At 38.6% G+C, this 12,359-nt stretch overlaps 1 protein-coding gene and 1 pseudogene across 1 annotated transcript; both read left to right on the forward strand.

The window, feature by feature from the left end:
• The first annotated feature begins 1,269 nt into the window (after positions 1-1,269).
• On the forward strand, positions 1,270-12,138 carry HCF109 (high chlorophyll fluorescent 109). Its single transcript, XM_087669466.1, has 6 exons — positions 1,270-1,523; positions 2,414-2,634; positions 10,408-10,611; positions 10,817-11,032; positions 11,112-11,298; positions 11,792-12,138. The coding sequence occupies exons 1-6, from the start codon at positions 1,289-1,291 to the stop codon at positions 12,094-12,096; spliced, it is 1,368 nt and encodes a 455-aa protein (XP_087525592.1). The 5' UTR covers positions 1,270-1,288; the 3' UTR covers positions 12,097-12,138.
• LOC148012454 (U6 spliceosomal RNA) lies at positions 9,475-9,585 on the forward strand (annotated as a pseudogene).
• Positions 12,139-12,359: the final 221 nt, after the last annotated feature.

Here is a 12,359-nt window from a genome sequence, read left to right on the forward strand (position 1 = left end):
TCTGGTATTTGTTGATGGCAAGTTTCCCCGGCTACGCACCAAAAACATGGAGCCCCAAGAGGAATACCAAGGAAAAGAGAATTCTCTTGCAAGAAAATCTATCTTGTAATATTAACAAGCTTGTTTATTAGGTTTTATATGATCACAATGAAGAAAAGAACACCAGTCACAACAAATCTTTATGCAACATCATGTAGATCTCCCACGGATTTGATAGAATCAACCATATTCTTCAACATCTTCACAAAATCCATCAATAGAACAAAGAAAGCAAAGGAATACACCATCTTTGAATGGAAATACATCACATGGTATTTATCTTCAATATCTTCATAGTCTTCTCTCTCAATCTCTCATATACAATCACTCTGTTTTAATAGAATTGACTATCTCTGACTCTTTCTCTCTCTCTCCATCAATAATACATCATATCCTCACTACAATCTCTCATAATCACTCACAATAATTCTTTTTAGGTCGTGGATACCCCTCCCAAGAGGTATGTCTGATATGAAGAGTCACCAGAGTCACTACAGTGTCTTTTCATAGCTCACTACTGTCACTTCACTTCAGTATTTACTTGAGTCTTCAGTAGCTACTTCTTCCACTTCTTTTAGCTCTTTTGCACTTGTATTTACCTCTTTTCAAGGCTAGAAAACTTTCCCAAGCTACACTCTCATCCAACAGAACACATACATAAGCATACAGAACAGTCACAGTACAGTACCAGAACAGCTACAGTACAGAGACAGTACATAGACAGAAGCTCTACAGAAGACCTACAGATGGTTACAAAAGGTCATCAAAACCTCATAACTCATACTCAAACCATCCCAAACTCTCAAAAACTACTCAATAAGCTTTCACAAGATCTCAATCTTCATCAATCATCAATCCATGCTTCATACAGGAAACAATTAGAACAAAACAGAAGCTATACAGAAGGTATATAGAACCAATCAAAACCTATCAGAACATCACATCTCCACTGAAAAACATCATGAACTCAATAAAACCATTCTAACCCATCCAAAACACTTTCAAACCAATCAATCATCTCATAAAATCAACCATTCAGCTCTCAAAAACAACATAAATTAATCAAAAAACAAGTCATTTCAACACTCAACACCATGTATTTGTTTCTCTTTCTTTGCAAGACGGTCGACATTTACTTATCATTGTGTTGAGTGAGAAACTTAAATGTAATTTTTATTTTTAAAAACTATTACTTTTTTTAAAAGAAAAAAATTGACTTGTGGAAAAAGATTCCAGTGCGAAAGATAGCATGCAAGCAATGGCCATGGCTCGTTCAGCGAGCTCCCTTCTCTATCCCAATCATCAGAACATCTCCCCTTGCCCCGTGTTGAAGACACCACCTTGCCTGCCACCGTCTTCTTGTCGCCTGCTCACCAACGAGCCTCGAGTCTTTCGTCTTCAGACAGCTCCAGGGACATGGCTTTGCAGGAGCACAGTCCTCACCTCCACCGACGGTCCTTCGAGCAGCGGCAGCAAAGAGCTAGGTCCTGCTTTCGTAAACGATCGTCTTTAGTTAGGCTATTCCATTTGTTTTGCACAAGTAGAACAGGATTCTGTTACCTTTGCAAACAATGGGCTGTAGGTTAAGCTCTTGAATTGTTTAGCACAAATAGAACAGGATTCAATTCGTTTTGGCAACGATGATTTTGACGGAATGGGAGATTACAGGGCATACATGTATTCTGCAGGCGTAAAATGGAAAATTCTATTACTGTTTCTAAACAATAGGCCGTACTTTGAGCTCTTCAATTTTGTTTAGCACAGCCAGAACGGGATTCAATCCGTTTTGGAAACGATGATTTTCATGGAATGGAAAATAACGGGACATACATGTATTCTGAAGGCGTAACATGGAAAATGAACACGACAATGCACTAATGAAACCTGGGGTCAAATAGACCCGGGGCTACCACTCCCCCGATCACATACTCTATTGTGTTTGGCGCTGAATTGAGTGAGAAAACAAGCCAGAGAACTTTTAGTTGTATCTGAAGCTCAGTGATTTACTCACGCAAATGTTGCAGATGAAGATCCACAGCCTAGTATGAATGCTTAAGGGCAGGTTGTTATCATCCCTTCTTATTTCAGACCACAGGACTGGTAGTATTAATTTTCTACAAGGACGGGATGAACTGTGGATGAAGTTATATTGCAGATGACATTAACATGAGTGCAGAATCTAATAACCAGGCTAGTGTTGTAAGATTTTGGACCTGGTGCCTTTCATAATGCCGGCAATTCTTTTCTTCTTTACCCAAATTTCAAGTGTTGAAGCTATCGTCAACCATTATTGTCAATTAATACTTTTCAAAGACTTGTTTCCTAGTAAGCGTCATAGACAAATATCATGAATCATTTTGTTTGTTTCTGGCAGAGTTCTATTCTGTAAGGAGAGATGTAGAAAATGTAGCACAGCTTGTTCAGGAACTGCTAGACACTGTTGACCTTGCTCATGACAAAGCACAATTGGCTGATCTTGAGAATCAATCTGCTGAAAGTTCACTGTGGGATGATCCTTCAAAAGCCCAAAAAATACTGTCAGCTCTGACAGAGGTTAAGGAGAAAATTGCAAAGATGAACGACCTTCAATCCAAGGTTAGAGATTTTACTTTGTTAGTAGTGCAATTGCAAATTGTTAACATCTGTTGTAGGGATATCATATGGCCAAGCCTATTTGTATGGGACGTCTGATTCCTGTTTCCATTTAGGAAAAAAATGATATTGACTTTTTTTGTTGATAATGAAGGCTTACATGTTTCAACTTTTAGCTCCATAGCTGTTTTGTTTTTAAGGGAGAAAAACAACTTTTGAGTGAACTTCATGCACCATAATGTCTACAGTTCCATGAAAGACATAGTTTTTAATTTCTGGCTGGTTAGAAGGCTGAGATATTTGTGTTCGTGAACTTCAGGCACTATAATGTCTACAGTTACATGAAAGACATAGTTTTTAATTTTTGGCTGGTTAGAAGGCTGAGATATTTGTGTTCAAAACCTATTTAATAAGGGAGTACACAAAATGAAAGCTGCAAAAGGCAGTCATACATGAAAGCACATTAGAGCACAATGAATGCAATTAAAGAGTTTGCTGTTGCTGATGTAACAATGTATCAAAGGGTGCTTTTATACAAACACAAGTAGAGGGAACCTTTAGTGCCCAAACATATGATAAAGAGTGGCTTAGGCTCATGTTCAATAAAATAGGTCTGCATACTCTAATGTAATGGTTGCTAGACTCAAGGTTGGTTCACTTATAGAGATTTAGTACACATCATAGTTTTCTATGACCCTCTTATAGCGCCATTGTCATGATCAATGAAGCCAAAAGAGAAATGTTTTTAAAATTTGTATGACCTGAAACCCTTATTTGTTGCTCCTATTGGGCAAGATCCAATTTTAAGCCACCGTGGAGACCATGACCAATTTTAGTATGTTAATGTCCATAGAGGAGGCTCTAGATGCAAATGTGTGTCTGCAGTTTTACCAGTTACAATTACCTTCTACTTCATTTAAGCGTGTTGTTGGTGTTAATCGTCACAAATCCCTCATGTCTCTCCAACTTCTCATGATGATTTAGATTCTATTTCTTTTGCTTCAAATTACAATTCTCTTTCCTTTTCAATTCCATGTGTTAGCTATCCACAAGTGCATGCCACTTTGCACCTTGGTACTCTGTTGACAGGAATCCTACTGTCATACCATGACTTATACCCACCTGCAAGTCAGCACGTCTATCTTGGGATGGTAATGTTGGATATCACTTTGTACCCTTGTACTTTGTTGCCAGGAATGCCATCTACCATATCCAATTTACACCCTACATAGTGCATTTCATTGCCTTCAACAAAGAGACACATTACATAGTGTAGGTCCTATGGGAGGTTATGCTCACATGGGATAGTGGCACATAAATACAACTGCAACTAAAAAAGCTGTGCCTTGAGGCTTTTCAGCTAGAGCTTGCCTTAGTTGTGGCTCAATCAGGTTCAATAGAGCACAAATTTGGAGCATTGCTTGATACTTAAGAGGAGCAGCACTTTCACTCCTTTAGTATAGATGGGCTTAGATATCTAGTGGCGGCTTTGGGACCTATAGTCTAATATGATTAAGGTTCTAGGCATTATGTTTTTGTATAGTTGAGTATAGATGCTTGGTTGAGCAGTGAGTATTATATCTTTTAGACTACTATGGACTCAGATACATGCAAGGACATCACGTTGCTTTAGGTTGTGTTATATATTAGTGTACTATGTTTGGTAAGTAGAGTGTAGGGTAATAGTCTCAAGCCAAAACCCATGTGGCAAAGCTTGACTTTTGATTATACATCATACCATCTCCATGAGAGACATTTTTTCTCTCCACTATACCATTGCGTTGAGGTGTATATGGTACTATGTATTGGTGTTTTATTCCAAAATCATTAGGTATGCATTAAAAGAGTACCCCACTTTTAGATCCTGACAAATTTTTAGCCATACATACAAATTGTTGAGTAGAATAACACTTTTGACTCATCTTTAAAAGGATAAATGTGTTCATGCCTTAGCTAGCTATAAATCCCTATGGAGAGAGCTCTTGCGTCTGGTGCCCATCTTAGTTAGTACTTGGTGCAAACAATCAACTCCTTCATGAAAGAGCTTGGAGTTTGGCCTCGGGGGAGGCCAAGCATGCTCCTCAAAATCAATCAGTGTTGTTGGCATAATCTTGACTTAGAATACACAAATAATCAAACAATCCTTTGGAAATGCATCAAGTAGTCTTTTGCAATATAAGCCCAAGCATAGGGTCTATCTAAGTAACTTGCTTTCTAGCATGGGGTTCCATGTAATCAATCAAGTTGTCATGAACATAAGTTAGGCCTTAATTTGCCTCCTTGAAAGGAAGTCAATCCTTTGGGGTCGTTATGGCATCTTTAACTTAGCTTAGATCCTTCCTTAGGACTTTATTTGTTTCCAAGTTTCAATTTATCTCGTTCAGTCTTAAGTCTTTCTTAACCTTAGTCTATAATTTGAATTTGGTTAGAGAATGCATGCTTGTGTATTTTGAATGGAATGCCTTTACGCTCAAGTTGTATCACCAGTGAGGATCTCTTGGCATGCCCATGAGCATAAGTCTTGTTAAACAATGTGGATCTCTTGGGATGGCTTTGGGTAGAAGTCTTGGGAACCAACTATTATGGGTGATTGAGACATCTAGTGGAGCATAGTGTTTATGAAAGCATCAACATGTGACATGCAGATTCATGCATGATATTCTCTTTGGTTCTTGAAGAGCAAATAAGAAATGTGAGTTTTGGGGATGCAATACTTTTTATCATATGAGGTTTCTTTGCTCATGAACCATTGTTACGCTTTTTGGAATATATTTTAGGATATTGCTTCTATTTATGTTATTAGAAAATACATTTTTACACACAATATGGCTTTGGAATGATCATAGGGGATAAAGCAATGGCATTATAAAGGGATTGCTATTGGGCAATGTGCTATAACTTACTAGATCTTATGTTTAGGGCTTTTGATATGTTGGTTGACTGTCTTTCTACACTTGATTTTTTGATCATAGGTGTGAGCTTTGATGATGATCACACAACTGATATGGAAGTGGGTGAATCTCTCATTGTAGTAGCTTGGGGTATTTGGATCTCTAGCAAGCAAGACATATGCTGTGTTGAGTTTGATAGCTGAATGGGATGGATTTTTTAAGATGCATGGTCATCTTTAGTGTCAAGGTGCTCATACTACTAAGAAAGTAGTTAAGAATTCCTTTGGCTATCTTTGAAGACAAGAGATAGATGCTTTTGTAATGAATTTGCATTGCTTGAATTAACCTATTGGGTTTGTTGCATCCTTTTGTCTTTTGTGGATAATGAGCTTTTAAACTCCTAGGATTTGAGCCACTCAAGATTGCGTTTACAAGTCCAAGCTAATCTATCTTGGAACCTAATTCACTTGAGTTACAATCTCTTCTCTTTATCATGTTTCGGTTCTATGATTTGCGACCACCATAACCAACTAGCTTCATGTCTATGATTCTCAACATGCTTGAACCATATAGACAAGGGCTTAAACTATATACATAAGGGCTGCTTTGCTGTAATTTTGAAAATTAGGGTTTTGAAACCCTAATTTCTACAAACTCCAGGCAATAAGCTGATTTTCTTCTTTAGTACTTGGATTAGATTAGACTAAGTAGAAAGTGCTCCTTGGATGAGAGAGATACAAAGTATGTGACTGAAATTTCAGCATGAGAGCTTATTTCAAATAAAGAGAGAGATCTCCAATATATAGGTGTGGGCTTGGGTGCTCAAAAGTGAAAAGTAGATGCTACAAATGACAAGTGCTTGTTGAAAAGGATAAGTGTAGGGATACTTGTCTCTTCAAAATGACACATGTCCTCTTCTAGATGTCACATGTTACTTTTTTAGAGAAAGAAGCATCCAATTCTTCTACTCTAAAAATCTTTCAAATGAGAGCTTATTTCAAATAAAGAGAGAGATCTCCAATATATAGGTGTGGGCTTGGGTGTTCAAAAGTGAAAAGTAGAGGTTACAAATGACAAGTGTTTGTTGAAAAGAACAAGTGTAGGGATACTTGCCTCTTCAAAATGACACATGTCCTCTTCTAGATATCACATGTCACTTTTCTAGAGAAAGAAACATCAAAATTTTCTACTCTAAAAATCTTTCAAATGATTAAGAATTTGAGATAGCTGCTGAAGATAAAATTGTTCCTTTTGAAATTCCGGAGTCTTTGATGTGAACAAAATTTTCATTTGAGCAACTTCCAAAAACAGAATCATCAAATTTAGCTTTTGGAGAGCTTTATTATATAGATTCACCAATTTATGGTTTGTGACTTTGATCATGAGCATTTGGTTTCACTTTCTGAAACTACTCATTATATGGGCTTTTAGTCAATGTGACTATCTAAGTGTAATAGTTTTATTCATTAGAGCTTTCTGGTTAATTTGACCGCTCGCGACTAAACTTTTAATTTCTCTTGGGCATCTCCTCAATGACGAGCCAAGTATAATTATAGGGCGTTTTGGCCATTGGCCACCCTTAAATAGAAAGATGAACATTTAATCATATTTTGAAACACTTAAATAATACAACTTACCTTTCATGAGCATCAAATTAATTTGGAATCATTGAGACAATATGTCTTGGTAACAATTGATATGCAAAAGGTTTGTTACAAACTTATCCATTTATACCATGCAAATCCTTTCATGTCAACAAATGATGTCTTTTTTTGGATACACAAGATCAATAAGAATGGTGCCCTATAAACATTGAGTGCAAGACCTCTCAAAAAAGCAAGGAAAAACCATTTTTTCCACTTAAAAATCATGTTTTAGTAAGTTGTTTAACTTAGGTCGTTTCGCATTTCAATATTAGGGTGTTTTGTGTTTAGTGAAACTTTCAACCGCTTTAGGCATTTTGTGTTTCAGCAAAACATTCAGCTTTTTTAGGCGTTTTGCGTTTCAACACCAGCGAAACATGTTTCACAGCTTGCATGCGGCCATTTGAAGCTATGTATATCCCCCCCTTTCCAACAATATTTAACAGTTCCTCTTGTTGAGTTAAAAATGTATTACAAACTGATTAACTCTTTGAAATAGCCCCAAAACATGTAAATTACCAAAAGTTTCATTAAATGATGCGTGGTCCTAGAGAGTTTCTGTGTCCCATAAGCAAAACCTTGATTTGGGAGGACCCTTTTGCATCTATAAATAGATAGGCTGCCCACCATTCAGCCTATCCTTGCCTTGCAAGTTTCGGGCATGAGTCCTCTTCCTCTAGCTGTCTAGTCCCCAACGATTGTTGCTACGTGGTCTACAACTGTCGCCTAGCCTTGCACTACTGCTTGTGGTCAACTGCCATTATCTTTAGGTGGTTACATTGCTATGCTTACTAATTTCAGCCTGAGAGACTTGTGTTTTCAGCACTTTTCTTCATCAGCCTCAGCCTCGATTGGTGGTTACTACACTTGGGATCTATCTTCATTGGACAACACACATCGACACCTCCCTCAGCACGCTCCCACAATGGACAACGCTGCCCTTGAGCATTCTGTATATTGTCTCATTCATTTACAATATTGATTCATTCACTTCAGAGTTTTTTTCTTCTTTGTTTGTGTTTGTGTTTGTGTTTTTGCGTTTAGTGTTTAGGGCTTGTGTTTATTGTGTTATTGTTTGAGTTATTATGTGTTTTCTTTGTGCAAACCGTAGCACATCTTCACATACCCTCCCACACCCCCCATTTTAGCTTTTAACAGTTCCCCTCTCTTTTTTCCGTAAACAGTTCTCTTCTCTCTCTCTCTCTCTCACATCCTGTAACCTATCGAGACCATTTACCATTGTGTTATTTGAGCACATTGGTTAGTATGCTTGTGCTTTTTCCTCTTCTATCTTTGTAGTGCAAAATGTGGAGTTATGACATACTCGCTTGGGGTATGCAAACTTTGGTATCCTTATGCTTTTCTAGAAGTTTCAAGTGGTGGATACTTTAAAGTTTACCCCCTTTGGAGAAACCTACAAAGCATATTTGTGATGGTTCTTTACTTGATAAGGTGGGCTGATTTTCTTTTCTGTATGATGTAGTTAGAGCTTCAAAGAGTATATACAGTGATGTTTGTGGATCCATATGGCATGTGTACACAATCTTTGGGTGCTTACTATTACATTGTCACATTTATAGACAATCTCTCCAGGCAAAAAATTCCAAAGCAGAGAATCAGTCAGAATGCACTATGCAAACTCTCCACTCGCCAAATTTGAAGGGGATGCCCCTTAAGTTTTGGATGGAAGTAATCATGTGGTCAAATCATATTTTGAACAGGTCTCCAATAAAAGCAGCAAAGATGATGACACCATATCCACCATATCAAATGTGGCACTGTAAGAAACAATCTGTCAAATATTGAAGCAAAGTACAAGCCAACTTCTACTTCTACAGTTGGGTGTATTTGTTTCAGACATTTGTTGGCTAATCTACATGTTTCAATGGAGGAGCCGACTCCTATTCACACTGCCAGTCAGAGGCTATTGCAGTGGCATGGAACTCTGTTTCATCTACACATGAAACACATTGAGGTTTAGTACGGCTTCATGTGGGGGATATTGGCTTGGTCTATTGGCCTGCCCACAATATGGCTGATATATCCACTAAGGCACTTTCCACAAAGGATCTTGTCTTGAACATGTTTTGTTTTGGTGATTGATCTACTTCCTTGTACCCACATGGTGTTGTCACTGTGAGCAGGATGCGTTAGAATTATTAAATGCCTTTATAGCCATGTAACCATAAGAGGAGTCAGGGGCATGTTCCTCACTAATAGTTTAACCCTTGGTTAGGGTTAAATCTAGGATATATACATATATATATGGAGAGAGAGAGAGAGAGAGAGAGAGAGAGAGAGAGAGGTAGGTCTCTTCGGAGGCATCTGATAAAATTGGAACAATACAGAGAAGATTAGCATGGCCCCTGTGCAAGGATGACACGCACAAATCGAGAAAAGAGAGAGAGAGAGAGAGTTTTCACATTAGATTACCAAACAGCAGTGGCACAATTAGTGCTAATTGAATCAATGACTGAAAGATGGGCACATACAAATTTGCATTGGCAAACTTTGTCTCACCACAGCTGGTCACCACTTAGTAACAAAAATTGGTAGTATGTTAGGCATCTTATTACAATCGACTTGGTTTGGACACTGCCCCTAGATTGTCACCAATTTGATAGAAATGGAAAGAAAGTTCAAATGCCGAAGCTAGGAAAATTGAGGCATTAGGTGCATGAATGTGGTAGCATAGCACAAAAATCAAATTGAAACTGACTATAGTCGATTGAAATTCGGTGTCAACCAGATGGACCTAGTCCAAAGAGTCCATAGAAAAGTTCAAAACTTGTGATCAAGGTGGATACTTCAGTAATTCACCTCCTATAAAACCAAACTTTTTACTGCATATCAAAGTAAGGACCAGCATGCAGAAGGAATTCAGTGCACTGTAGTAGATGTCTCTTTTTGGATTTATATCGACAAAGACTGGGTGAGAAACTGTAAGCCTTTGAAGTTTGCCTCTAGTCTGTTGGCACAGGTCTGCTGATAGGTATCTTAGAATGTAATCCAAGACTGGTTTGTACTTTCTGGTATAATGTGTGATGGTAACACTGGATGTTGTAAATATCATTGTTGAGAAGGGTCAACCTGAGCATTTCCTTACCAAGTTTTGGCCATGCATCATTTATATTTTGCAAAATGGTTTTCAAAAGCTCTTTCCAGATTGTAGTTTTTCCATACGAAACATGTATCTATAAGTAGGTATCTAACAAACGACATGAAATTATATCTGAATTCAGGTGGATGATGCACAGTTGATAGTGCAGCTACTTGAGGAGATGGATACAGTAGATGAAGGACTCCTTATAGAGGCTTCAGATATTGCTACTTCTCTCAAAAAAACACTTGAAGAGTTTGAAATAAAGAAACTCCTTTCTGGCCCTTATGATAGAGAAGGTGCACGTCTCACGATTTCTGCAGGAGCAGGAGGCACTGATGCTCAGGTCTTTTACGCAGTCATATATGCATGCATGTGTATGTGTGTGTGTGTGTGTGTGTGTGTGTGTGCACATCAGCGTTAAATGCAACCAGCCCAATAAGTATATGCCTAGCTAGTGAGAAAATACAATCAGTTTCTCTCCTTCAGCAGTTGCTCTTGTTGTACTTATTTTGATATAATGAACAGCTTGGTGTCCCTCTGCAGCACAGGACTGGGCTGAAATGCTTCTACGGATGTACCTGAGATGGGGAGATCGGCAGGGGTACAAGACGAGAGTGATTGAGAAGTCCCCTGGAGAGGAGGCAGGAATTAAGTCGGCAATGGTAGAATTTGAAGGGCTCTTTGCCTATGGCTACTTGTCAGGTGAAAAGGGAACTCATCGGCTGGTCCGACAGTCACCATTTAATTCGAAGGGCTTGCGTCAGGTTAGTTCTGGGTATAACCAATGACGTAATTGAATCAAGATGCCTTTGACTTGATACTTTGCCAATATTTGAATTGCAGACTAGCTTTGCTGGAGTTGAAGTTATGCCTATCCTTGATGAGAGTGCCTTGGAAGTCGAGTTACCGGATGAAGACATAGAAATTACAACTTCTCGAGCTGGAGGAAAAGGCGGACAGAATGTGAACAAACTAGAAACTGCCGTTCGAATAGTGCACATTCCAACAGGCATTGCTGTACGATGTACAGGTATGTATGGATCTGGATATCGAGAGGCCTGCCGGAAACAGGTTATGGCAAAATATGTCATTAAGATGTGCCTTGATATTGCAACCTCCTTATCTTCTTGTGAAGCAGGACCTGCAAGTACACCTGATTATGGGTAGATTGGGGGGTGGGGTTTTGTGGAAGGCCTGGTGGTTCAGGGGATATCACTAAGTCCACTTAGCACGGACAATTTTGTTAAAGCATGCTGGATGATTGAGAGGCACATCTCAGAATAGGAGCTTATCAGCTGTTTCTTTTAGAGCAGGATTTAGTGAAATTGAATTATGTCCTGGATTCTCAGGACTGCCTAAGCTGATGCAACCTCCAGTGATCTATATATCTTGGGTTCTTGCAGCTTTAGTGCTTACTGTCATTCAAGCTTGTGTATGTTTTTTAGATGACAGTAGTGGTAATTTGAAACTTGATGGTAGTTTTTATTTTTGAAAAACATTAATGGGTTCAAACGCTTTCGTAGAGGAACGAAGCCAGCTGGCGAACAAAAACCGGGCCCTGGCCTGGCTCAAGGCAAAATTGCTCGTGATAGCAGAAGAGCAGAGAGCATCCGAGATAAAACAGATCCGAGGTGATGCTGTGAAGGCTGAATGGGGGCAACAAATTCGAAATTATGTCTTCCATCCTTACAAGTTGGTGAAGGATTTACGGACAGATGTTGAAACTTCCGATATTTCTTCTGTAATGGATGGGCATTTGGAGCCTTTCATAAAGTCATACCTTAGGCATAAGCATTCCGAATCTCAAATTGCTGCTCCAGTAGTCTGAACAGGACAGATAAATTTAAATAATGGCCGGATTGATTTAAAATTTCTGGAGGCTCGTTCTGATGAACCTATTGAAAAAGTAAATAAATCTTCTCCTCATGAGCACAAACAAGGTGACAAAAATCTCGAGGGCCTGCCTTCCAAGTTATGGAGAGATGGAGTGAAGTGCTTGAATTAGTTAAGAATGCATGCTTGACATGAAAATAGCATCTAGAAATCTAATACAATGGGTGGTTTTCAAAGAATCGTGAAAAGAGAAGTCTT

The sequence above is a fragment of the Lygodium microphyllum genome, chromosome 27 (assembly GCF_053477565.2).
Source record: "Lygodium microphyllum isolate KBCC chromosome 27, Lygodium_microphyllum_v1.1.10, whole genome shotgun sequence".
Taxonomy (NCBI): Eukaryota; Viridiplantae; Streptophyta; class Polypodiopsida; order Schizaeales; family Lygodiaceae; genus Lygodium; species Lygodium microphyllum.

Coding starts and splice junctions, on each gene's coding strand:
- HCF109 (XM_087669466.1), top strand. CDS start 1,289: ATGCAAGCAATGGCCATGGCTCGTTCAGCGAGCTCCCTTCTCTATCCC. Junction 2,635..10,407: donor TGAACGACCTTCAATCCAAG/GTTAGAGATTTT, acceptor ATCTGAATTCAG/GTGGATGATGCACAGTTGAT. Junction 11,299..11,791: donor CATTGCTGTACGATGTACAG/GTATGTATGGAT, acceptor ACGCTTTCGTAG/AGGAACGAAGCCAGCTGGCG.